The sequence below is a fragment of the Molossus molossus genome, unplaced genomic scaffold (assembly GCF_014108415.1).
Source record: "Molossus molossus isolate mMolMol1 unplaced genomic scaffold, mMolMol1.p scaffold_m16_p_1, whole genome shotgun sequence".
NCBI lineage: Eukaryota > Metazoa > Chordata > Mammalia > Chiroptera > Molossidae > Molossus > Molossus molossus.
In genome coordinates this window covers 194,658,697-194,682,442 of record NW_023425344.1, presented here as the reverse complement: position 1 = coordinate 194,682,442, position 23,746 = coordinate 194,658,697, and the positions used below count along the sequence as shown (strand labels likewise).

At 36.4% G+C, this 23,746-nt stretch overlaps 1 protein-coding gene across 7 annotated transcripts in view; it reads right to left on the bottom strand.

The window, feature by feature from the left end:
* Nucleotides 1-23,746, bottom strand: part of TCF12 (transcription factor 12) — a 355,331-nt gene that overhangs the window by 208,003 nt on the left and 123,582 nt on the right. For 4 of the 7 annotated variants that reach the window (XM_036241005.1, XM_036241022.1, XM_036240996.1 and 1 more), the window contains exon 4: nucleotides 14,379-14,452. In XM_036241005.1, coding sequence (XP_036096898.1) covers nucleotides 14,379-14,452 — 74 coding nt within the window. Of the gene's footprint in view, nucleotides 1-6,217; nucleotides 6,280-14,378; nucleotides 14,453-23,746 lie in introns of all 7 variants that reach the window. The other 3 variants (XM_036241038.1, XM_036241044.1, XM_036241030.1) reach the window with 1 other exon arrangement.

Here is a 23,746-nt window from a genome sequence, read left to right as displayed (position 1 = left end):
GCTCTACTAAAGCCCCAGCTACACTTTTTCTATGACTGACTAAGGAAAATGGGACTTCAGAAACCCAGGGGTATAATTCCACAGAAATAAAACTTTCTGCTATACCTCATCTTCCCATGAGGGCCTCCTGAAATCTTAATTCCAGCAGTATCCCAAGTATCCCAAGAACCCCACTTCCACAACAGGGAAAACAAGGACCTCTCCGTCCTGTGACAATACGATCGAAATAAAAAATCTGCCCTGGCCAGTTTGGCTCAGCGGTTAGAGCATTGATCTGCAGACCAGAGAGTCCTGGGTTTGTTTCCTGCTAAGGGCATGTGACTTGGTTGCCGTTCATCCCCGGCCCCAGTTGAGGTTGTGCGAGTAGCAACCATCAGTGTGTCTCTCTCACATCAATGTTTCTCTCTCTCTCTTCCCCCCCCCTCTCCCTCCCGCTCTATCTGAAGATAAATGTAAAAATGTCCTCAGTTGAGGATAAAACAACAAAAAAAATTCCTCTAGCATGTACCAAAAAACTACTCTAGCTAGTCAATTTAGCAAGGTGCAGGATATAAGATCAATATACAGAAATGCAATGTAGTTTTATATAAGATATGAACAACCAGAAATTGAAATAAAGGTACAATCATAAGAACATTAAAAATTATTTATGAAAAATTTTTTTTAAAAAAATGCCTGGCTGGTGTGGCTCAGTGGTTGAGCGTTGACCAATGTACTAGGAGGCTGCTGGTTCAATTCCTGGTCAGGGCACATGCCCAGGTTGTGAGATTGATCCCCAGTGGGGGCGTACAGGAGGTGGCCAATCAATGTTCTGTCTCATCTATGTCTCTATCTCTCTCTCCCCTTTCCCTTCCTCTCTCTCTAAAACTCAATAAAGAAAAAAATTTTTTGAAATAAAAAAGTATTTAGTTATAAACTGAATGGAAGTTGTACAAGATGAACTTGTACAAGTGCTCAGTGAAAACTATAAAACATTACTACGAGAAATTAAAGAAGACTTAACTACAAGGACATACCATATTCATGCATCAAAAGGTTCCCCATAGTTAAAATAGCAGTTCCCTTAAACTAATTTATAGATTCAGTGCAATCCCAACCAAAATCCAGAGGACTTTGTAGAAACTGATAGCATGGTTTTGAATATGTCAATTTATATGCAAAGTATATAGAATAGGCAAAGCAATTTTGAAACCAAATAACAGGTTGGAAGACAAACACTATCTCATATCAAGATTTATTTTAAATATACAGTAATCAAGACAGTATGGTATTGGTGTAATAAAAAAACAATGTAACAGAATAGTCAAAAATTGATCCTAACATATACGTCAACTGATCTTCAGAGGTAACACGGGAATTCAATGGAAAAAAGAATAATCTCTTAAACAACGGTACTGCCCTGGCTGGTATGGCTTAGTGGTTAGAGCATCACCCCGTGGACCAATGAGTCACGGGTTTGATTCCAATCAAGGGCATGTACCTTGGTTGTAGTTTGTTCCCAGCTCTGGTCGGGGATGTGCCGGAGGCAACCAGACAATGTGTCCCTCTCACATCAATGTTTGTCTCTCTCTCTCTCTCCCCCTCCCACTCTATCTGAAAATTAATGGAAAAATATCCTCAGGTGAGGATTAAAAAAACTAACAATGGTACTAATAAAATGAAACCATTACTACACACCTTATTAAAAAATGAACTTGCAATGCATCAAAGATTATAAATAATTAGTTAAATGTGTAAGTTGTTGAATTTACTATTTCTTAAGACTGTTACTAGCAGTCAAACTCAGTTCATAAGTGATATAGAAGAACTCCCTGGTTGGGAAAATATGTGAGAAGTATATTATATTCCCTTCTTAAAGATTTGTAATTTACAATAACATTAAAAACAATCAAATCTAACACTAACAAATTGGTTTAATTTCATGTAACTCAATAATACATAAATAGGGTGGACCATAGAGATCTGTATTTACAAACTGTTTATGAAGATCCTATTAAGCACAGTTTGAGAAACTATAATTTCGTTCAATTTTTTTGTTTTGTTTTATATGTTAGAACTAATGCCCAGAATAAGTAACTGATTTGACCAAGTTCACTTGTATAATGGAAGACGTCTCCAGGATTAAGTCCTCTATTTCTGGTATTACAAAACAGATAATCAGCCCTGGCCGGTTTGGCTCAGCGGTTAGAGCGTCGGCCTGCAGTCTGGAGAGACCCGGGTTCGGTTCCCGCTAAGGGCACGTACTTCGGTTGCAGTTTGTCCCCGGCCCTGGTTGGTCGTGCGGGTGGCAGCCACTCGATGTGTCTCTTCATGTCGATGTTTCTCTCTCTCTCTCCCTTCCTCTGTCTCCCTCCCTCTCTATCTGTACAAAAAATGGAAAAATATCCTCGGGTGAGGATAAAAAAAAAAAAAAGAAAAGAAAAAAAAACACAGATAATCATTTTCACTTTGTATACCCTCGAGGTTTCATAATCAAGTACTGCTTCTGTTTCTGTGCTTCTACTCTCCCTGAGCCATCACTATTAGAACTATTATCATTCCGTAGTATAATGTTTCTTTTTTTCCCCATGAGAATGAACACTACTTTTGCCCAGGTGTGTGAACTAATCATTTTTGTTTTGCCCAACTAATTCCAGTGAGAGAAAATTAGTGGAATGTCAATAAGTACTTCATGAATGAAAGAAGTGGAAGAAAAAATGTGAATAGCCCACAAACAAGAGTACAGAAGTCCAAAAGAAGACTGTAAGATTCCAAAATGAGAAGAAAGATACTAAGGAAAAGTGATCTAAAAGAGCGCAACAGGGTTAGTGGCAAATCAAAAACAGTATTCACAGAGCACAAACTCAGAAAAGTATAAACTCAATGAGATGTAATGGCAACATCAATGCAGAGAAAATATTCGGTTCAGGACAGCTGATACTTCATTGTTTAATCACTATAATTTCCTAAACATCAAAAATATGGTCCGCTCCATGCAAAATGTAGCACATTGATTATGATATAAAACGACATCCAAATATTTCATTTGATAGCATAAAGGATTAAGCATCAGTTCAATATGTTAAAGGAAAACCTTCCAAGCCTGTCATTCTCAGAAAACATTAGAATAAATTACAACAAAAGTATATCATAAAAAGAACTAAAATTAATTGACTGTGTTGTCTTTGACCACATAATCTCAGTTAGGTCTCATAACTACCTTGTGAAGTACATATCCTTTAAAATAGACTTGAGAAACTGAAGCCTCTTCTTTTGGAAACTACATTCCTAAGAATCTGGATTACATACTTTTTCCCAAAATAATCTCCAAATCCGAAAATCAGTGATGCAATAAACTTTTCCAACATAATTTACTTTTCCTGATTTATAGAATCTATTGGTATTTTAAAAGTGTAATAGGTCCCTCATCTTATTCAGGACATACTTTGGGAATTCTAAACAGCTTCCTCCCTAAGGAGCATCCAAAACTGTAAATTCCAAAATGGTTTTGTATCAGAAGAGATCTGTGAGACAGGATGTAAAAGGAGGAACACTTATAGATTACTTAATAAATTCCAGATATTGCACCAAATACTTTATGAAACATCCTCTATTTACTTCTTACACATTTCTTATAAATCGCCTTGCAGATGAGAAGTCTGAGTCTCAGAAATTAAGTATTTTATCTTTCCAAGGTCAAATATAGTGTAAAATCAGGAAGCAAACCTATCCGATTTATTACACAGCTTTGTTTTTTTTCCATACAAAAGTGAACATTTTTATAAGAAAAAATGATAATCACATCACGTTATAACATCTAGAGTATCTGTCTTTAAAATCTTTGACAAGTAGAAATAGCAACTGTTTTGGGTCTCTTTTATACTTCAGCAAATGTAATATGATAGAAAGGGATAGTAATTTATAGTCATACTAGTCTTAGATATTTAATATCTGGTAAGTATTCTACATTCCCTGAGCCTAAATTTCCTTGACCTCTAAAAGGTAAAGGATTTTTTCCTCGAAGAAAACACAGGTAGTAAAATCTCAGACATTTCTAGTAACAATACATTTTTTGATATATCTCCTCAAGCAAGGGAAACAAAAGAAAAAAATAAACAAATGGGACTATAGTAAATTCAAAAATTTCTGCTCAGCAAAAGAAACCACCAACAAATGAAAAGACAACCCACTGAATGGGAGAACATATTAACCGAAACATCTGATAAGGGGCTAACATCCAAAACTTATAAAGAACTTACAAAACTCAACACCAAAGAAACAAACAATCCAATTTAAAAATGGACAAAAGACCTGAATAGACACTTCTCCAAAGAGGATATACAGTTGGCCAACAGACATATGAAAACATGTTCACCATCTCTAATCATCAGAGAAATGCAAATTAAAACCACAATGAGATATCATCTCACACCTGTCAGAATGCCTGTCAATAAATCAACAAACAAGTGCTAGTGAAAATGTAGAGAAAAGGGAACCCTCATGCACTGTTGGTGGGAATGCGAACTGGTGCAACCACTTTGGAAAGCGGTATGGAGTTACCTCAAAAAATTAAAAGTGGAACTGCCCTTTGACCCAGCAATTCCACTTCTGGGGATTTATCCAAAGAAACCTGAAACACTAATTTGAAAGAATATATGCACCCCTAAGTTCACTGAAGTATTATTTACAATAGCCAAGATGTGGAAGCAGCCCAAGTGTCCAGCAGTAAATGAGTGGATAAATCAGCTATGGTACATTTACACAATGGATACTACTCTGCCGTAAAGGAAGAAAATTTGTCCTGGCCGGTTTGGCTCAGTGGTTAGAGTGTCGGCCTGTGGACCAATGAGTTGTGGGTTCGATTCCAGTCAAGGGCATGTACCTTGGTTGCAGTTCATCCCTGGTCCAAGGGCCATGCAGGAGGCAACCAGTAGATGTGAATCTCTGGTACTTATGACTCTCTCTCTCTCTCTCCTCCTCCCTTCCCTTTCCCTCTTCCTCCCTCCCACTCTATCTGATAATATCCTTGGATGAGGATAAAAAAAGGAAAAAATGTTACCCTTTGCAACTGCATAGATAGACCTGGAGGGTATTATGCTAAGTGAAATAAGCCAGTCAGAGAAAGACAAATACCACATGATTTCACTCATATATGGAATCTAATGAACTGAACTAACATGCAAAAGAGAGACAGACTCAGAGAGCGCAGGCAGAAAGCTTCGCTGGAGGTGGTGGGGTGCTGAAAGGAGGTTATGTGTGTGAAGAGAACAAGCAAAATAAAAAAAGAGAAACAACTCATGGACACAGACAACAGTGTGGTGACTGTGGGAGGAGGGGGGACGGAGGTGAGTGGAGGTGAAAGAGGGTATATATGGACTATATGGAGATGGAAAAAAATAATAAAATAAAGGGGAAAACTACAGGATTTTTTAGATGACTTCTTGGTGAGATGGTGTGAATATGCAACATGAATATGCAACATGTGAAAGGTTTTAAACTATTCTGTGACAAATGCTAGTTATGATTATTGTTATTAATAAAAATAGGCTAAGCAGGCCTAAAAATGTATTCAGCCAGAATCTATCCTCAATTATTTCCTAAGTTTATAGGAAATAATTAAAAAGCCATCCGAAAGTAGGACCTCAACAAATACAAAAAGGGACACAAGAGAGATTCAAAGATTAGTAAGTACAAGTTTTGACTTCTACTTGTTAATTTTAAAGACTAGACAATAAGAAGGGAAGAAAAAAAGAGAATTGCAAAGATCAATCCTGATAAATATGCTATTTCATAGGCACACAAAGTTAAGTGAAATTGACAGTGAGGAGAGAAACTGACATAAAAGCTCTTTCCAAAAGATCTATGTCAGAGCATCTCAATAGGCATTGTATCTGGAAGAATGACTACACTGACAAAATAGGTTTGAATGGCTTAAAATGGCACCATGGACAATATGATAGGTATGTAATTTCTTTCATTTTATGTATCTGTTGGCAAGAGATTTACAGGAGCATATATCTTCTTAACCCAATTATTTTCTTATCCAAGAACAAGGTGCTGTTCTGAATGCAACCAAGTATAACAAACATTTCCCTCATGGGTTTATTTAACCCTAACTTCAAAATACACCCTTTTCTTACCCACAGTTTTCTTCACATTCAGAACATTCAGAAGGAGCAGTTACATAACAAAACAGAGATTAATGGGAACATAGATGCAATATATAGAAAACACTTACTTTAATTCTCTGTCCCTCCTGTCTTGCTTTGCTATTTAACTGCTTCATCTCGTGTTTTGTACCTGAGATCAAGAGGCATAAAATACTATTTCAAAATTTGTGTGTCCTTTCTAATTATTGCATTTGAACTCCTAGTAGCTATAACACCTATACCATTTTCCCCTTAAAAAATAAATAAACAATCTACAGAAAGAAAATATCTACTCTAAAGGAGAGGTAGCACTAAACTTTATTATCTATCAATGCTAACACATGGGGGTCAGTAAGTAAAAATTATTTTATTTATTTTTTATTCACACAACTAGATTTCCCCACTTGTAGGGAAACTATCAAAATCTGATAATCTAGTAGTTGTATAACAACACAACCACAGCTAACTTGTCAAAGCCTAAATAAAACACATGCAGTTTAATTCGGGAGTCATCATTCTGGGGGGCGGTAAGCCTATATGATTTTATATCTTCCCAGTCACCAACTGTGCCATTTTTTTCCCCTTTGTGACATCTCTCTTTTCCATTGTTTTGCCGTCTTGATCCTACCATTCCAATCCAAGTTTTATCTCATCATTAAAGTGGGCCTGTGTAGCAACATCCTACCAGATCATCTTATTTCTTGTCACTCTTTTACTCTGGTTCCATCCTTCATACTATAACATACTGATTGTTATAAAACCCTCTGTGTCATTACCTGTGTAAAAGTCTATTTTTAACTGGCTCTCTACTTCCAAAGATAGACTATATTTCTTCTACAGAAAGGTTACCTGTCTTACCACACTATTTACCTACAAAGCAAGACGATTTCCTATTTACTGAATTTTGTGATTTGGGGGCATCTATACTTGTAGTCCCATTATTCCACATTTCCAGAAAGTTGTCTTCATTTCAACCTTATTCATACAAATACTGTCTGTCCTATAATATTCTATTCAAATACTTCCTCTTCTATTAAGTCTTTCCTGACCACCCACAGTAATCTCGCTCTCTCCTGTAATCTCATGGTTATCAATGAAATTAACTTAGTAATTAATTATTTGCTGCCTTAAAAGAGTTACAGTTTTATAATTTATTTCTTTATGCAAATATAACTTGTATTTTTAACCCTCTTTCCTGAACTCTAAGTATATATTTATTCATGTTTTACATTTAGAAACTGAGTATATTTTAAAATACCAACATCTTAAAACTTGGGGACCACAGTAAGCCACAAGCTACTTAAAAGCAGGCAGACAACAGTTATCACCCATATTTACAGTGGTGGTTCCCATGCCATTGTGCTCTGTTGGAAGAAGAAAACCACAGGTTTTCTCTACCCCTAGATATTTCCAAGACTTCTACCGTAAAATATAAATGAACTACACACTAGATTCTCCCCAAACTCCAGCCAGTGTAACCCTTCCTGGGTTCAAAGTGACCTCTGTGTATTTTTATAGATAGTATGTGGGGGGAACTTAGGCTCTGTTACCTCGTGTCCAACTCACTGTCCATCAAACTACAGTGGCAGTCTTAGCTCTCCCACATGAATGAAAAGAAAAGATGCTGAATACCTGCTAGAATGGTGAGAGCACTGAACAGTATTGAAGATTCCTTTAGCCCTGGCCTGTGTGGCTCAGCGGTTAGAACATCAGCCTGTGGACCAGAGAGTCTCAGGTTCGGTTCCCACTAGGGGCATGTGCCTTGGTTGCAGTTTGTCCCCAGCCCCAGTTAGGGTCGTGTGGGTGGTGAGCAATCAATGTGTCTCTTTCACATCAATGTTTCTCTCTCTTCTCTTCCTCCCTCTCTCCCTTCAGCTCTATCTGAAGATTTAAAAAAAAAAAATCCCTTTAGCCACATCTGAAGAAATGGTCAAGGAGTCCTAGAGAAATAACACTAAACTCATCCAGATAAGGTAACCTTATGAACTCATTTTAGTTTCCATAGAAGCTGAAAGTCGTATGTTTACTCTAGTTGAAGATTTACTTTATTTTGGTTTCCCTTATCCCAAGTACCTGATCTATGGCTTTCTGTATGAGTCTTCGGAGGCTAGAGCAACTCCTAAATCCTTGTACCCTCATATTTTCATTTTCTACCTAACCTGGTTTATCCAGTGGCCATCCAGGAGTATTCCTGACAACTGGTTTGAAAAATGACCACTGCTGGGTTGCTTTTTTAATAAACCAAACCCTCATAGTCCTTCATTGTAACAAGCAGCAGAAGTCATAGAATGCATTAAAATGAAAGACCTCTAAATGTACCTACTATTTATCCTTTAATAAAAAGTCCCTGAAATTATTCTGTGCTGAGTCATACACAGCATCTAAACCAAGTGTTTTAAAGCCAACTCATCATCACATAACTGGTTTTCCCCTCCTCCACTACAGGCCTCAGCATAGAACTTAATAAGGCAGTTATTATTAGTACTCACCCATTCCCTTCTATCAATGAAAACGGGGGAAAAAAACAAGTTTGAGGTAAAGAGAAAAATCATGCCCAGGGTCATTCAACTAGAAAGTAGGAGTACCAGACCTAGAACCCAGACAGCCTGATTTCAATCTTCAGGCTCTTAAATTCTATGCTATTCTGCCTCACAATACACTATACTTGCTAAGCAAATTTACTTTTACCATATTCTGTCCCGTGTCTTTTTTTGAGATATCAATTATAGATCCCCCTCTGTTTCACCTATCTCCTTTCTTCTCCCATTCCTTCAGTATATGGTAGAAAATTTAAGACAGTTGTTCTTTGAGTTGGGAAAAACAAACATAAGAGGATTAAAGTACTAGCACAGAATTCAGAATCCAGACAAATCTCCTAGGTATTTTGTATCAAAAGCACACATCACAAACTAGTCAAATCTCAAATTCACTAAGTCTTGTTTCCTCATCTATGAAATAAAAGCACTGGGTGTAAATAACTAAAACCTTCTAATTTTGAAAACTGTACAATACTGCAAAGTAGAGACTGAAAGAAGTGCAACATGGACATGATTGTTTCATTCTGCAAACCATATTAAAAAGATAAGGAAAAAACCATGGTAAAAATTTAGAAATTAGAAAAAATAAGCACTCAAACCCTATTCATCTAATGTTACTTCTTTTCCAAAAATAACTGCACAATAGATTATATATAACCTGAAAAATACTCATGATTAAAATGCCAACTCCTGGTCACTGATGGTATCTATAAATAGTTCCATTAGTAGTTACCTACCAGTGAACTCCTCTACCTTTTAAATTAAGAAATAAAAAACTACCTTAGGAAAGAGTGTCAACAAGAAGACATCTCCCCTCTCCTGTGAACCCCATCACAACCTCTAGCCCAGGGTGCCAACCTGAAGGTACTTCAGTACTTTGCACTGGCCTAGGTTGTGGAGCAGAGCTAGGAGGCAGGAAAGCCATGAGATAGTCATTTGGAACTTCCATAAATTAAAATCATCAAACTACATTTCAGAAACAGAATTTGCACATCAAGAATTATGTCCATTAAAATGCACAATGAAATATTAGATATTTGAAGATAATAATAATGGTATTAATAATAGTAAAAGCAGCTTTCACTTATCATATCAATAAGTGAAATATTTAATAGCTATTATCACATTTCACCTTTACCAAAACCCTACAAGGTGTGTGTAAAATTATCATAATTTTAGACATGAGAATCCTGAGGCACAAAGAGGTTAAGTAACCTGTCCTAGGTCACAGAGTACAACTCTCCAGAGGCTGTAATATTAAGTAAAATACTTTACTAAGTAGTGTCCTCAATCAGAACAATAATTTGTAAGCGCAGAAGGGCCTATTGCCATTAATACCACCATCATCCACTTCAAGTTTTACCATCTTAAGTCAACTTCATTTCTTTTCTCCCTTGCTCTCCAAACACAACCAACAATTCTTCCCCAATTTGATTATATTCAGCAAAAATGTATAGAGCACCCATTATGTATAAAGCATTACACTAGATGGACTAAAACTTTTATAACAATGTTTTTGTCAGAAGAATTCTGCACTCTCAACAAAGAAATAGACAATTAAAGATAAAGGAAATCAATTTCATTTATGTCCATTACACATCTAAAAGAAGTATATTAAGCAACACTAAATCAGCAAATAATTTTTATTCATTGCACTTAGAATGCAGCATTATTTGCAAATGTATTCATTGATTTAAATATGTTTAATTGTTACAAGTGCATCTAATTGACTAATTCTTATATACATAGGATTAAAGCCAATACACTATGTATCAGACCCTGATCTAAGCACTTTATGTATATTATCTCATTTAATCCTCACAAAAACCTTTTAAAGTGGTTATATTCTCCTCATTTCACAGATGAGTAAACTGAGATACAGTGAGTTTAAGTTACTTGTCCAGAATCACACAGGTGTGAGTGGCAGGCCTGGAATTCATACCCAGACAGTCTAGCTCCAGAGTCTGTGCTCTTAACCACTGCCTTCTAAATGGGGGTTGGGGGTGGGAGGATGTCTTAAATTGGAATAAACCATTAACACTGTAGTTATTAAGAAAAATAATGATATTCTCTAGCCTTTATATATCTGATACAATGTCAAATATAGAAAACAATTATTTGCAGGAAAAGATAAAAAATAAGGGAGAGGCAGGACAAACGCATTAACTATACCTTTTGCCCATGTCTAAACTATCTTAGATTTTAATTGCTCCTTTCAGTCTCTGGTGCTTTAACCTCAATAACCACTTTCACATCGTTCTGAAATTAGCAGTGCTAGTCACATCATAATGACATTTTACCTGTTCATACGTGTGTTTTTGTTATGCACAGATGGGCACTAGGTCAATGATGCAGAAACCAGGACTAACTAATGTAGAGAGGTCTGAGGTACATGCCACAAATACTATGCTACTTCCCTCTGAGTGTCTCAAAAATGTTTTGTCTTATCTCCAAACTTCCTAGAAATGCTAACAATTTTTACTATAACCATTATTAGGCATAGTATTTATTTCTGTGTCTGCCTAACAAAAATTCTGCACTGAATGATGTGCTGTGGGTAATTCTGATAACCAGAAACTCAACCATATTACCTGTACATTGCGAGGAAATTTTTCTGATGGATTTGGGAAAAACAGGGCAGACACACCAGACAAAAGCCCTGCTGGAGCGATTTTTCCTACTTCTAAGACTAACACAATAATGAGAACATTCCCCTTGAAAAGCTGTTAAATAAAAACTTCAACCTATATGATTTTGTATAGCCAATCTTACACAGTTAAAATACATAGTAATATTACAGTATTAATAGAGTTAATGTGCCAAATATGGTATTATAGTACTGCAAAAAAAAAAAAATGTATTATTTCTCCCTTATAGTTTTGAGTGGGGGCAGGAAGGGAAGAGAATAGCAGTTCAGATAGTTGAACACATTTAAATTAAAAGCATATGTTTTATAATTCCACCAAACTACTCATTTTGTAGTTTTAAAATATCTTTTATTGTGGCCTGCTAAGTGTTTTAAAATATTATAAAAATTGAAATATTTTTCTATTAGTAATGTAAAATTTTATTATTTTTAAATGATTCAATTTGCTATGATAGAAATGTATTATTTATTCAGTATGGTAAAGTCTAAAGAAATTTCATTCACATTTCATTGAAATTTAAATTGAATTGTTAATAATTTTACTAAAATGTATCAAATTGATTTTTAACCAACATCAACACTTATTTCTGAATTTTAAAAAACTCAACATACAATACTCAGGAGAATGATGTTAAGTGAGATTCTTATTAACAATAAATTATGTCCACCTTTACCTTATGAAAAAAAATGGTCAAGATAGTGAATAGTACTTAACAATAAAACCCCAAAAGTTGATAATCTTTCTATAAAGAATTGCTAAGGACAGCTTCAAAGATACCCATAAATGTCTTTGCTGGTGAGAAGAGCTCAGGGTAAAAATAAATGGTTTGAAATTAAAAAAGCATAACTAGTTCACTGAATCATTTTAGGCTCAAAATCATGACTAGGATAGGAAAAACGTAAGTGGAAGAGTGGATTTCAATAGGAACAAAACTTAAGATGGGGAGCATTAAATCACCACTTTATCTGATCTCTCAATAGACAGGTAGGAAAATATATATATTTGTATGGTAGACTGGGAATATCTAGAGATTAATCTAGTTTTTTCAAATAGAAAACTAGTTTCCTATAAATTTAACTTCTCCCTGCACACAATGTACACTCAAAAAAATAAATTAAGAGTGAAAAATGGCATTTCACATTTGACCTATATATCAAATAGCAAAAACACAACAACAAAGATTTGCTTTGAAGTCCATCTCTAGAGGCAAGCTTCATTTCAGGATCATGAAACATATCATTGTTTGGATACATTATCATGTTCTCTTCTCTTAAAATCTTATTTAGTACTCATTAGAAAAAAAACTGAAAGCTTGAAAGGACAGAAAACATAAGGTACAAAGGCACCATTCAATGCATTTTAAGAAATAACATGTAATCACACAGTAACTCAAGCCTCTGAAAGAAAATAATTATAAGATTGTACACTTGAAACCTATATAATTTTATTAACCAATGTCACCCCAATAAATTTAATTAAAGAGAAAAATAATCCAGTAATGAATAGTATTATGTTATCCACTATGCAAAACCCCTACTTCAAAATCTAAATGGAAACCTTACCTTTCCTATTCACAATATTATTCTAAGAACCAAAAACTTGCCTGGCCAGTGTGGCTCAGTGGATTGAGCGTCGTCACATGGGCTGAGAGGTCCCGGCTGGATTCCCGGTCAGGCACATGCCGGGGTTTCTAGCTCGATACTCAGTAGGGGGCGTGCAGGAGGTATTCTCACATCAATGTTTCTATCTCTCTCTCCCTTCCTCTCTCTTAAAAAAAATCAATAAAAGCATAATTTAAAAAATATTTTTTAAAAAAGAACCAAAAACTGTTAAAGGTTGAAGGAAATCTGAACATCAACCAGTTGGACTATCCCCCAAATAACATAAGGTGTCCAAGATAAAATGTCAAGTTCATAGTAAAGCTGATAGTAAATCCAAGTCTTATGATACACAGGGCAGTGCTTTTTACACTACAATCAGGTTTCTCATCAATGATTCCAAAAAAAAAAAACAGTAAGACTTTTAACAGTCACTCTCTATATCTTTTTGGATCACAAATGACTATCCTAGTTCTTCTTAAAGTACTTAAAATAAATTAAACATAGGCGGCAGCAAATGTAATAGCAAAACCACATACTTTAATAAGTATTTTAAGTCGGCATTTTTCAATGCCAAACAATATAACTCATATGGGGACTATGAACTCCAATCACATAATTCAGTTTTCCTTCCACCTAAAGCCAATTTGCTTCTAGGGTTAAGTAACCATAAATTTTATGTTTATCTATCGTCTCTTGGTTAATTCTGAGAGAAATAAATGTTCATAATCATTCAAAGTATGACCTTTTAAAAAAGGTATTTCGTAACTTTACCAATTTACCCAGGAGTCTGGGAGCACAGTGTTTAATTTCATTGCCAATTCTCTGGTCTAATTTTCAATCTCTCAGATTCATTTTTTAAAAGTTTTGGGGGATTTTTTTTGTTTGTTCATTGCTGGAAGAAGCTGTAACCTACTGACCTTTCATGTGTAGCACATTAGCTTGGACCTATTTTCTCATAACTGCCAACCAAGAAATGTCATCTGTTATATGTGTTTTGATATGCTTCCAAGACACAGGGCTATAGAGTCCCTGATATAAACTTAGCTGATGACAACTGGAGCAAGAATGGAAGAGAGGAGAGAGGAGACTAGAAGCTGGTCCTTTGAAAGCTAATGCCATCTCTCAAAACAAATAAACAATACGTGAAGAAAAATGTCTATGTATGGAGAATAGTTATTGAGGCATTCCAAGCTCTTCCAGTTTTAGTAGAGTATTATAAGTAGTCCAGGTGTAGAAATTACAGCAGGAATATTTTCTTCATTTTAGGTTTAGGAGATAAAATAAATTCTGAAAGTATGACAGTTAGTGGAAAGAACTAAATCTACTATGAAGGAACTGGGTATTCTATATTCCAATGAAAATAAGTTATTCTTCATTTCTCTTAAGAAACAGTTTTGTATATAAAAGAACTTATTTGGCAAATTATCTTTTCAGTTTTAATCAAGGGTTGATGAGCAAACTTACTCTAGATGAGTCATAAGAGGGGCTTGGTTGACCACTTGTTCCCCAAGACGGCGTACTTCCTCGTTCATCCATACCTATGGAGAGAAGAAAATAAAAGATATAAATGCAAAAGGATACTATGATGGATGTTTCTTTGGTATGGTAGAGCAGAAGAGTATAATTCAGCAAGTGGTATATGTATATGTGTGGAATTGGCTATACATCAATCCTTGTCTCAGAAACCTGTAGAAAATAAGTTACATCAGAGCATCTTCATCACTGCTTCATAGAATGCCATATATATACTACAGAACATCCACACAAAACTGTATCTTGGGAAATTTTAGAAAAGGGTATAATTTAGGTCTCTGCATCTTTTCCCTACCCCCCATCTATTGCTATTTCAAAGAGCAGATGAACCTCCACAGCTATCTACAGTTTAGTACTGCCTACATAAAAATATGAAGAATTCAGCTGTTAAAGGTAAGACTTAGAAAATGAAGCAAGTCAAATAACTGTTCAAGTTAATAAAACTGGTTTCTCTCAGAGCACTGATTAGATATTATTAATTAAAGACAGCAAACTAAGTCAAACCATATAAATCAACATTACATCAAAACTAATCAAAATGACATGACAACTCATCCTCGTAAAGTATTTTCTATAATCTGAATCCAAATGAGTAGATCCACTCATATTAAAATTGCAAAGGAGAAGTCAACGTGAAAAAGGATCAGTAACCATTAAGAACAAAACAATTCACTGCTTTCCTTACTGTATCTTCTAAAGCTTTGGTTCCATTATGTCCACCTTCCAATCAGTTCCCAGAAAAATTGAAAGAGATCCCTCAATCCAGTCATTTCTCCCTTTTCTGTCTTAAGGACCAATCTTTTTCATCCTTGACTCCTAACGGTATACTTTACAAACCCTTCTGAGCTTCTTTTTATGATGAAATATAAAGAGTTGTCTTTTTTTGGTTCCATTCTTGCGTGAGAAAATTCCAGATGTTTCAAGGAAACATTCCACTAAGTTTAGAACCTCTTTTTCCTCTAAAGAATTCCTTTAGCCTGGCCGGTGTGGCTCAGTGAACTGAGCATTGTCCCGTGGACTGAGAGGTCATGGTTCGATTCCTGGTCAGGCACATGCCTGGATTGCAGGCTTGATCCCCAGTGGGGGGTATGCAGCCAATGGATGTTTCTCTCTCACATTGATATTTCTATCTCTCTCTTCCCTCCTCTCTCTCTAAAAAAAATCAATAAAAACATATTAAAACAACAACAAAAAGAATTCCTTTAAGTCCTCTGTGATGAGAATGTAATGTATAGTAAGTCAAAAGCCCCAAATTCCCCCATAACTGGACAGCATTCCCAAGACTCTCATAGGGACTGAACTGCCAATTGAAGTGTTAAGTGACAAAAAGCAGGAAAAAGGGTAGTCAGTTTCCAAAGTAAAATCTACTAATCCAGTTAGTAGGACCCTAAATAATTCTTTTAATGAGTCTGTACTTTTACGTCAAATGATTAATATATTAATATATTTTAAAGTTTTAAAAAACAGTGTAGAGAAACGATAGGTACCCAAATACAAACCACATTTCAGGCACAATTTCAAGTGAACCCAAAGCTTTGCAAACACAGAGAGTATGTATAAAAACACAAAATGTTTTGTTCATTCTTGGAGAATTCTTATCAAAATTCTAGATTTTAGAAAGATTGTAAAAGTTTGGGAAGTATCTTATAAAAACATCCTTTGTTACTCTCTCTCCATGGGGCTATTTTCCAAGCCATTTTCTTCACAATCAACACTAGAACGGAAGATAGAATTCCCATCTGACCCGATTTAAGCCAAAAGCTACTATTAACCTACAAAATCCATTTAAATAAAACTACTTTCTCTTTAAAATCATACTTTCCATTTGTAATTATTTTTCTATATAAGCTAAGAATTTTTTTTTTGTACATTAAATAGCCAAAATAAAATATAAAAGTAAATTGGCTACTGGGAAAGCAAGGTCTCAAATATTTATACACCCATGTTCAGGGTAGCATTCTTTACAATACCCAAAAGGTAAAAGCAACTCAAGTGAATACTGAAGAATGAATGGATAAACAAAATGTGGTATATACTTACAATGGAATATTATTCAGCCTTAAAAGGAAGTAAATTCTTATACATGCTAAAAAATGGATGACCCTGAGAACATTAAGTTAAATAAGCCAATTACAAAAGGATAACTACTGTATGATTCTACTTACATGAGGTACATAGAGAAGTCAAATTTATAGAGATAGAAAGCAGAATGGTGGGGCTATACTTTCATTGAACATTTATAACATAATGGACATTTATTTTGATGATCCTATCCTAATGAAAACAATTAGACCAAAAATTATTTAGTTTAGAATTGAACTGTCTTATTTCAAATGATTAATAAATATGAGTCCTTTGTGTTATTTTAAATACATCTGTAAAAAAGAATATAGAAACGATGGGTGCCTGCTATAGAAAACATCTCACACAAAATTTAAAAGAGATGCATGAAATTCTGTGAAAACACATACTCAGCCCTGGCTGGTTTGGTTCAACAGTTGGAGCATTGGCCTGTGGACCAGAGATTCCTGGGTTCAGTTCCCGCTAGGGGCACGTACCCAAACCAAAACAAAACAAACAAAAAAACCACATACTCAATTTTTATCATGACACTAATTACTTCAACAGCATGAAGGAAGACCACAGATAAATTAAATAAAATAGTAATTAATTAAGCCACCATCTAAAGAGTGCCACATACCAATAATACTGGACATGGCAGGGGGCTCAAAGGATGCTATAGAATAACAAGGATCTGGCTAGGTTTTAAACTCAGAGCTCTATAGTTTTATTGTTAACATATTCAAACTCTGAATAGAAGGTCGTGGCTGGCACTGACAAAGGCCAGAGTCATCTTTAAGCATCAATGACTCCTTTCTGCTGAAGACAATGGCTGTACAAACATAGAAATATGATAGGAATAATAAACTTTCCAAAGCTTCAGCCATAAGATCAAGGTAAGCAGAAAAAAAGAAATTACCTACAGAAAATAAAATTAATACAGAAATTACACAAATTGACCAAAATCTGAAAAACTAACAAAAATATGCATTAATTATAATAACAGTGATTAAGAGAGAAAACAATTCTATTAAGATGCACTTAAACCATCACTGCCAAATATCTTCTTTCCTTCCCATTTCCAGGCTATCTATACCAATTCAACAATTTTAGAGAAGCTAGTTCCGCAACCGACAGATTAAATTGATACATGTAAGAGAAAATTTACCAATAATTAAGTGGTAGAAACACTTTGAGTCTTCCCTAACTTTCTAAAATATTAATCTAACCTATTCTTAGACAATAAGATTAAAGGAGTTAATGAATAATTTAACTAATATAGAGATTAAAAATAACTTTTTTGGGAGGCCGGCTGGTGTGGCTCAGTGATTGAGTATCAACCCATGTACCAAGAGGTAGTTCCTTCAATTCCTGGTCAGGGCACATGCCCAGGTTTTGGTGTAAATCCCCAATGTGGGGCATGCAGGAGGTGGCTAATCGATGCTCTCTCTCATTGATGTTTTTATCTCTCTCTCTCCCCCTTCCTCTCTCTCTAAAATCAATAAAGAAAAAAAAAATTTAATACATTTTTTAATCTTTTATATATAGAACCTCTTAAGTACCTGCTTTTCTGAATAAAACCAATTAAATAAAATCTAATATATATCTTTTGCATCCCATTTCATTTTATTTTATTTTATTTTATTTTTTGGAAACTTTTTTTTTTTTATCCTCACCCGAGGATATTTTTCCATTTTTTGTACAGATAGAGTGGGAGGGAGAGAGAGGAGGGGAGAGAGAGTGAGAAACATCGATGTGAAGGGACACGAGTGGCTGCCACCGCACGACCAACCAGGGCCGGGGACAAACTGCAACTGAAGTACGTGCCCTTAGCGGGAACCGAACCCGGGTCTCTCCAGACCGCAGGCCGACACTCTAACCGCTGAGCCAAACTGGCCAGGGCTTTTTTTTTTTTTTTTTAAATCTTTATTGTTGAATGTAGAATGTATTGACAGATGTTCCACATTTTCCCCCCATCGACCCCCTGATCCCCACTCCCGGCCCCCTACCGCCTTTTCCCACACTATTGTCTGTGTCCATTGGTTATGCATATAAGTTCTTTGGTTTATTTCTTCCCACCCCCCAAACCCCTTTCCCTTTGAGGTTTGTCAGTCTAGCAATGAACTTGTACTTCTTAATCCCTTCACCTTTTTCACCCATTCTCCCAACCCCCTTCTCCTCTGGCACCAACAAAATGTTCTCTGTATCTATGAGAATGTTTCTGTTCTACCTGTTCATTTTGTTTGTAGATTCCATTGTTGATAAATATGTATTCATTGCCATTTTGTTTGTTCATATATTTTATCTTTTTCTTCAAAAATACCCTTCATCATTTTGTATAATAACGGTTTGGTGGTGATGAACTCCTTTAACTTTTTCTTGTCTGGGAAACTCTTTATATGGCCATCGATTCTAAATGACAGCTTGGCAGGATAAAGTAATTTTGGTTGTAGGTTCTTGGTTTTCATCACTCTGAATATTTCTTGCCACTCCCTTCTGGCCTGCAAAGTTTCTTTTGAGAAATCAGCTGACAGCCTTATGGGAACTCCCTTGTAGGTAACTAGCTGCCTTTCTCTTGCTGCTTTTAAGATTCTCTCTTTGTCTTGAACCTTTTGCATTTTGATGATGATGTGTCTTGGTGTGGGCCTCTTGGGGTACATCTTGTTTGGGATTCTCTGTGCTTCCTGGACTTGTATGTCTGTTTTCTTCACCAAGTTAGGAAAGTTTTCTGCCATTATTGTTTCAAACAGGTTTTCGATTTCTTGTTGTCTCTCTTCTCCTTCTGGCACCCCCAAGATGCGAATGTTGGCACGCTTGAAGTTGTCCCAGAGGCTCCTTACACTATCCTCATTTTTTTGGATTCCTTTTTCTTTTTGCTGTTCTGATTGGGCATTTTTTGATTCCTTATATTCCAAATTGATGGTTTGCTTCTTGGATTTATGTACTCTACTATTAAAGCTGTGTAAATTATTCTTTATTTCAGGTAAAGCCTCCTTCCTTTCTAACTGTGCATCAATCATTTCTGACTGGTCCTTTGTTATGCTCTTGAGGCCCTCACTGAGTTCATTGAGCATCCTTATAAGCAGTATTTTGAACTCAGTATGTTAGGTTGCTTATCTCCATTTTGCTTAGTTCTTTTCTTGGGGTTTTGTTCTGTTCTTTCATTTGGGACCTGCTTCTTTGTCTCTTCCTTTTGGCTGCCTCCCTGTGTTTGTTTCTGTGTATTACTTAATGAGCGGTATGGGGCTATCTGAGACCAGATGCTGCTCGTTTGAAAGAATTTAGGGAAAACCTGAAGCAGGATCCAAGACAGGCCAATCCTATGGTTAAGCAAGTGCCAACAGCTTGGGTGGGCCTGAAAGTTGGGTTGGGTGTGGCGGGGCCTCAGGGAGTCACCAGGGTAGGGCAGGGCTACCAATGTGATCCAGGTTGCTGGAGTCCCAGATATGGTGGCTCTCTGCCGCCCGAGGGAAGAGCTCACCAAAGGAACAAAGGCCTCTGACAGCACGTTTGTCCTGGAGAAAGCCCCCTCTCCAGCCCTCGCTCCAGTGCCAAACAGCTCAGTTCTTCCCTGGTGCCCCTCGAGCTGCCTCCCCTCCGAGTTTAGAGGAAGAGAGTCCGATAAGTTCGTGCGCAGGCCCTTTAAGGAGCTGCCTGGGGCTCCAGCCACTTCAGCCTCCCTGAGCCTCAGTTCCTGCTGGTTTTTCCAGCCAGAAGTATGGGGACTTCTCTTCCTGGCACTGGAACCCTGAGCGGGGCACCTGGTGTGGGACGGGGACACCTCAGTCCTCAGGGAGGACCTTCCCAGCCGAAGTAGCCTCCTGATTTTTATCCGCCACACGTGGGTGTGGAACCAGCCGTCTCACCGCTGTCTCGCCACTGCCCTGCCGCCCCTCCTCCCAGTCTGGATGTGGCTGCTGCTTTAATTCCGTAGTTGTAGGACTTCCATTCAGCTTGATTTCAGGCAGTTTTGAATGATGGTTGTTCTGTAGTTTAGTTGTAACTTGGATGTGGTTGTGAGAGGACGCGATACCTCGTCTACCTACGCCACCATCTTGACCGGAAGTCCCCCTTGCGTCCCATTTTAAAAGGCATACTATTTTTATTTAATATTTTCTAGTAAAGAACATACATTAAATTTAGACCAACAATGGTTTTTAAATTCAATAAAATAATCTGCTTCCTTCTTTTGTAAAACACTTAATAGAGAAGGTGACAAAGCAAATAATGAATTACTATATATACCGGTGATTCCCTAAGAGGCTGGGAACCTAGAGAACGAATTAAAGGTGGAAACCAAGTTTTTGCGGTGTCAGACAGTAAGATTCTCAGAGGAGCAAGTAAACTTCTTGGCAAAGTTCAACATCTGGCATTACTCTTTTCTATGAAGAACTCAGGTATAGTCTACCTGCTTCCTTTCCACTGCCACCATCTTTTGTGTTTGACCAAATGTATTCATTTAAGTCAATCATAAAATTCTTCCATAACTTCTATTCTATTCTATCCCTTCTTTCATTCTTCAAGCAGAGAGTCCCCATAGACTTATTCAATGGTTTTTAACCACTAGCAAAAACTAGAAACAGATTTTGGGGGGGGGGGGTGACATTTATATACCACAAACACCTGTTTTTCCCCCATAGGGCCCCAATAGTACAGAGTTTGTATACATAAAAAACATTACTTAAGATTTGGTGAGGTTCAGACAAGACGTGCCTGGAGATAAAGGGTCAATGAGGAGCAGAGCTGCAGACCAATTTCTTCCCTTCCCACTTGCCACTGCCATACCTATAACCAAAAAATATGCCACCCTAGATTAAGAGACTAGGGTAAAGTGAGAAATAGGTCTGGCATTGGGAAAATATTTCAGGTAGTAGGAGGTAGTCTAGTGAGCTGAGAAGGGATGAAAGAAAGAAGGAAGACGACTCACAAAATGGAGAAGAGTAGTTAGGATTATCACTGCAGCAAAGCTGCTAAGAAAAAAAGTCAACAGCACTCTGCTTGGCATCATGCCCATGTCTATCCCTGTGGAAAAGAAACATATATAAAGTTGGAAGTAAGAGCACAGGAGATTGTATAGTCACCTCCCTCCCTCTCTCTCTCTCTCTCTCTCTCACACACACACACACACACACACACACACACACACACACACACAGCCTTTGGTAGCACTACAAAAATACTACATTCCAACACTTAAAAATAGGGGAAAGATAATATGCTTTTCAGAACTGCCATCTGCTATAGGGTGACTCAAGAAATAATTTGATGAAAGAAATCTCATTGGAGATAGCTATATCAGATAACCAAAGCTATGAATGTATCTCTTCAATATTGCCTTTACTCAATTTTATGTATGGAGTATGATATTCCTTTAGATAAGATTCAAAGGCTGCCATCACTTGTAAAATAATATACACCTAAAAACCTACCACCACCATTTTTATTGTATTTTCAGATTTTTGATACTCATGAAATGAATATACCAATGTGTTTTTCTACAAATTCACTGTGAAATAGGGTCAATTAGAATATAATAGCAAATCCTTTGTTTTGCTTTATTTTTTGCTATTCATTAATGAGAAACAAATAAAATATAAAAGCTATGGAAATACTGAAATTGTAAAATAATTTAAGAGAAGACATGCCGCTTCATATAAAGTACGTAACATTGGTCATAGAAATTTTTACTCAGAAAAAATTGATTCTGTACAATCAGCTGTTAACTAAAAGTTTGATTTTTTTTAAAAGCATCTAAAAAAAAAAAAAAAAAAAGAAAGACCAATAAAAAGATGAGAAGGATTCACCTTCTCAGGTCATCTTTTAAAATACTACCACAATTTCTATTTGGTGCTGTTGAAAACAAAGATTTACAGATAGGGACATTATAGTGCCAAAGTACACTAGAATAGATAGCAAGCACATGGTTAATTTAAAGAAAACAATTAATTTTGAAAATAACTTTTCAAACACTGTGATTTTACTATGTTACTGTTATTAGCCACATTACTATATACAAAAATGCCCTGTAAAGATAAAATTAAACAGGATATTCAGTGATTTAATTGAAGAAGAGTAGATGGTTAAAAGGAAATGAAAGGTCTACCTCTATAAGAAAAAAATAAACTGCATCATAGCCACAGGTTGTAACTAAGTTCCTAGAGGGCAAGCAGGTATTTTGTATTACTTTGGGAACTGTCTAGTGACCTAGTAGCTTGAGAATTTGCTCTGACTGAAGAGACATTCTAACCCTGAAAAAAAGCTCTTGAGCTGTCTCCAAACCTCCCCTAAAGTAGTTATCAAGTCTCTATGGACAAGGAAAGCCCTCCCTCTGCACCTGAGAAAAACAGCAATACTCCTCTTCAATCTAAATACCAAAGCTCTCACCTAAAAAACATTGCCAGTTATTTTCTTACACAGTAGCATGTAACACAATCAACTCTTTTTAAAAGAGCTTGATGCCTTTCTCTGACTCTGGATAAGTCTCAGCAAAAAAATCTCCCTAGTCTGTCTTTTAGTGGTATAATCCCATAGATTTGCCTTGTAAACATTTCCAAAATCTGACCTACGACTCACTATGTTTAACATGATCATTTTAGTCCAAGCCACCATCATGTCTGACCTGTATTACTACAAGGGTCTCCCTTCTTCTTGCCCCTCTTATAGTCCGTGTTCTCTACAAGAGAACTAGAATGACCTTTTTAAAACAACTCAAATCATGGCATTCCTGTGCTCAAAATCTACCCCTGGCTTCTCATCTCATTCGGAATAAAATCCACTGGTCTATAATGTTTTACAGAGTCTGCCTGCAACCCCTCTCATTTCATCTCCTACTATTCTTCCTCTTGGATCACTTTATCTCAACAACATGGTCCCTGTTTTTGTTCAAACACACCAAGCATGCCTCCTCCTCAGGGCCTTCCAACTTGCTCTTTCCTCTTCATAAAACGCTGTTCCCAGATATATGAATGTTCTCTTCCCTTAGCTTCCTTCAGGTCTCTGTTCAAATATCATCATATGGGAGGATGTTTACTGTCTGTCTTCCCAATCCATTGAAAGCCTCATGAAAACCAAAAAGAATGTTGTCTGTTTTGCTCAGTGTTATACATTTGGTGCTTGAGACAGCCTGACACACAGTAGGTACTAATGAATACTTGTGAAAGAAATGAATATGTAAAGTGGAACTAATACAGTTTAAGAAAAGTGGGGCTAAAACAGGTTCCCTATTTGTCAGCTTCTCA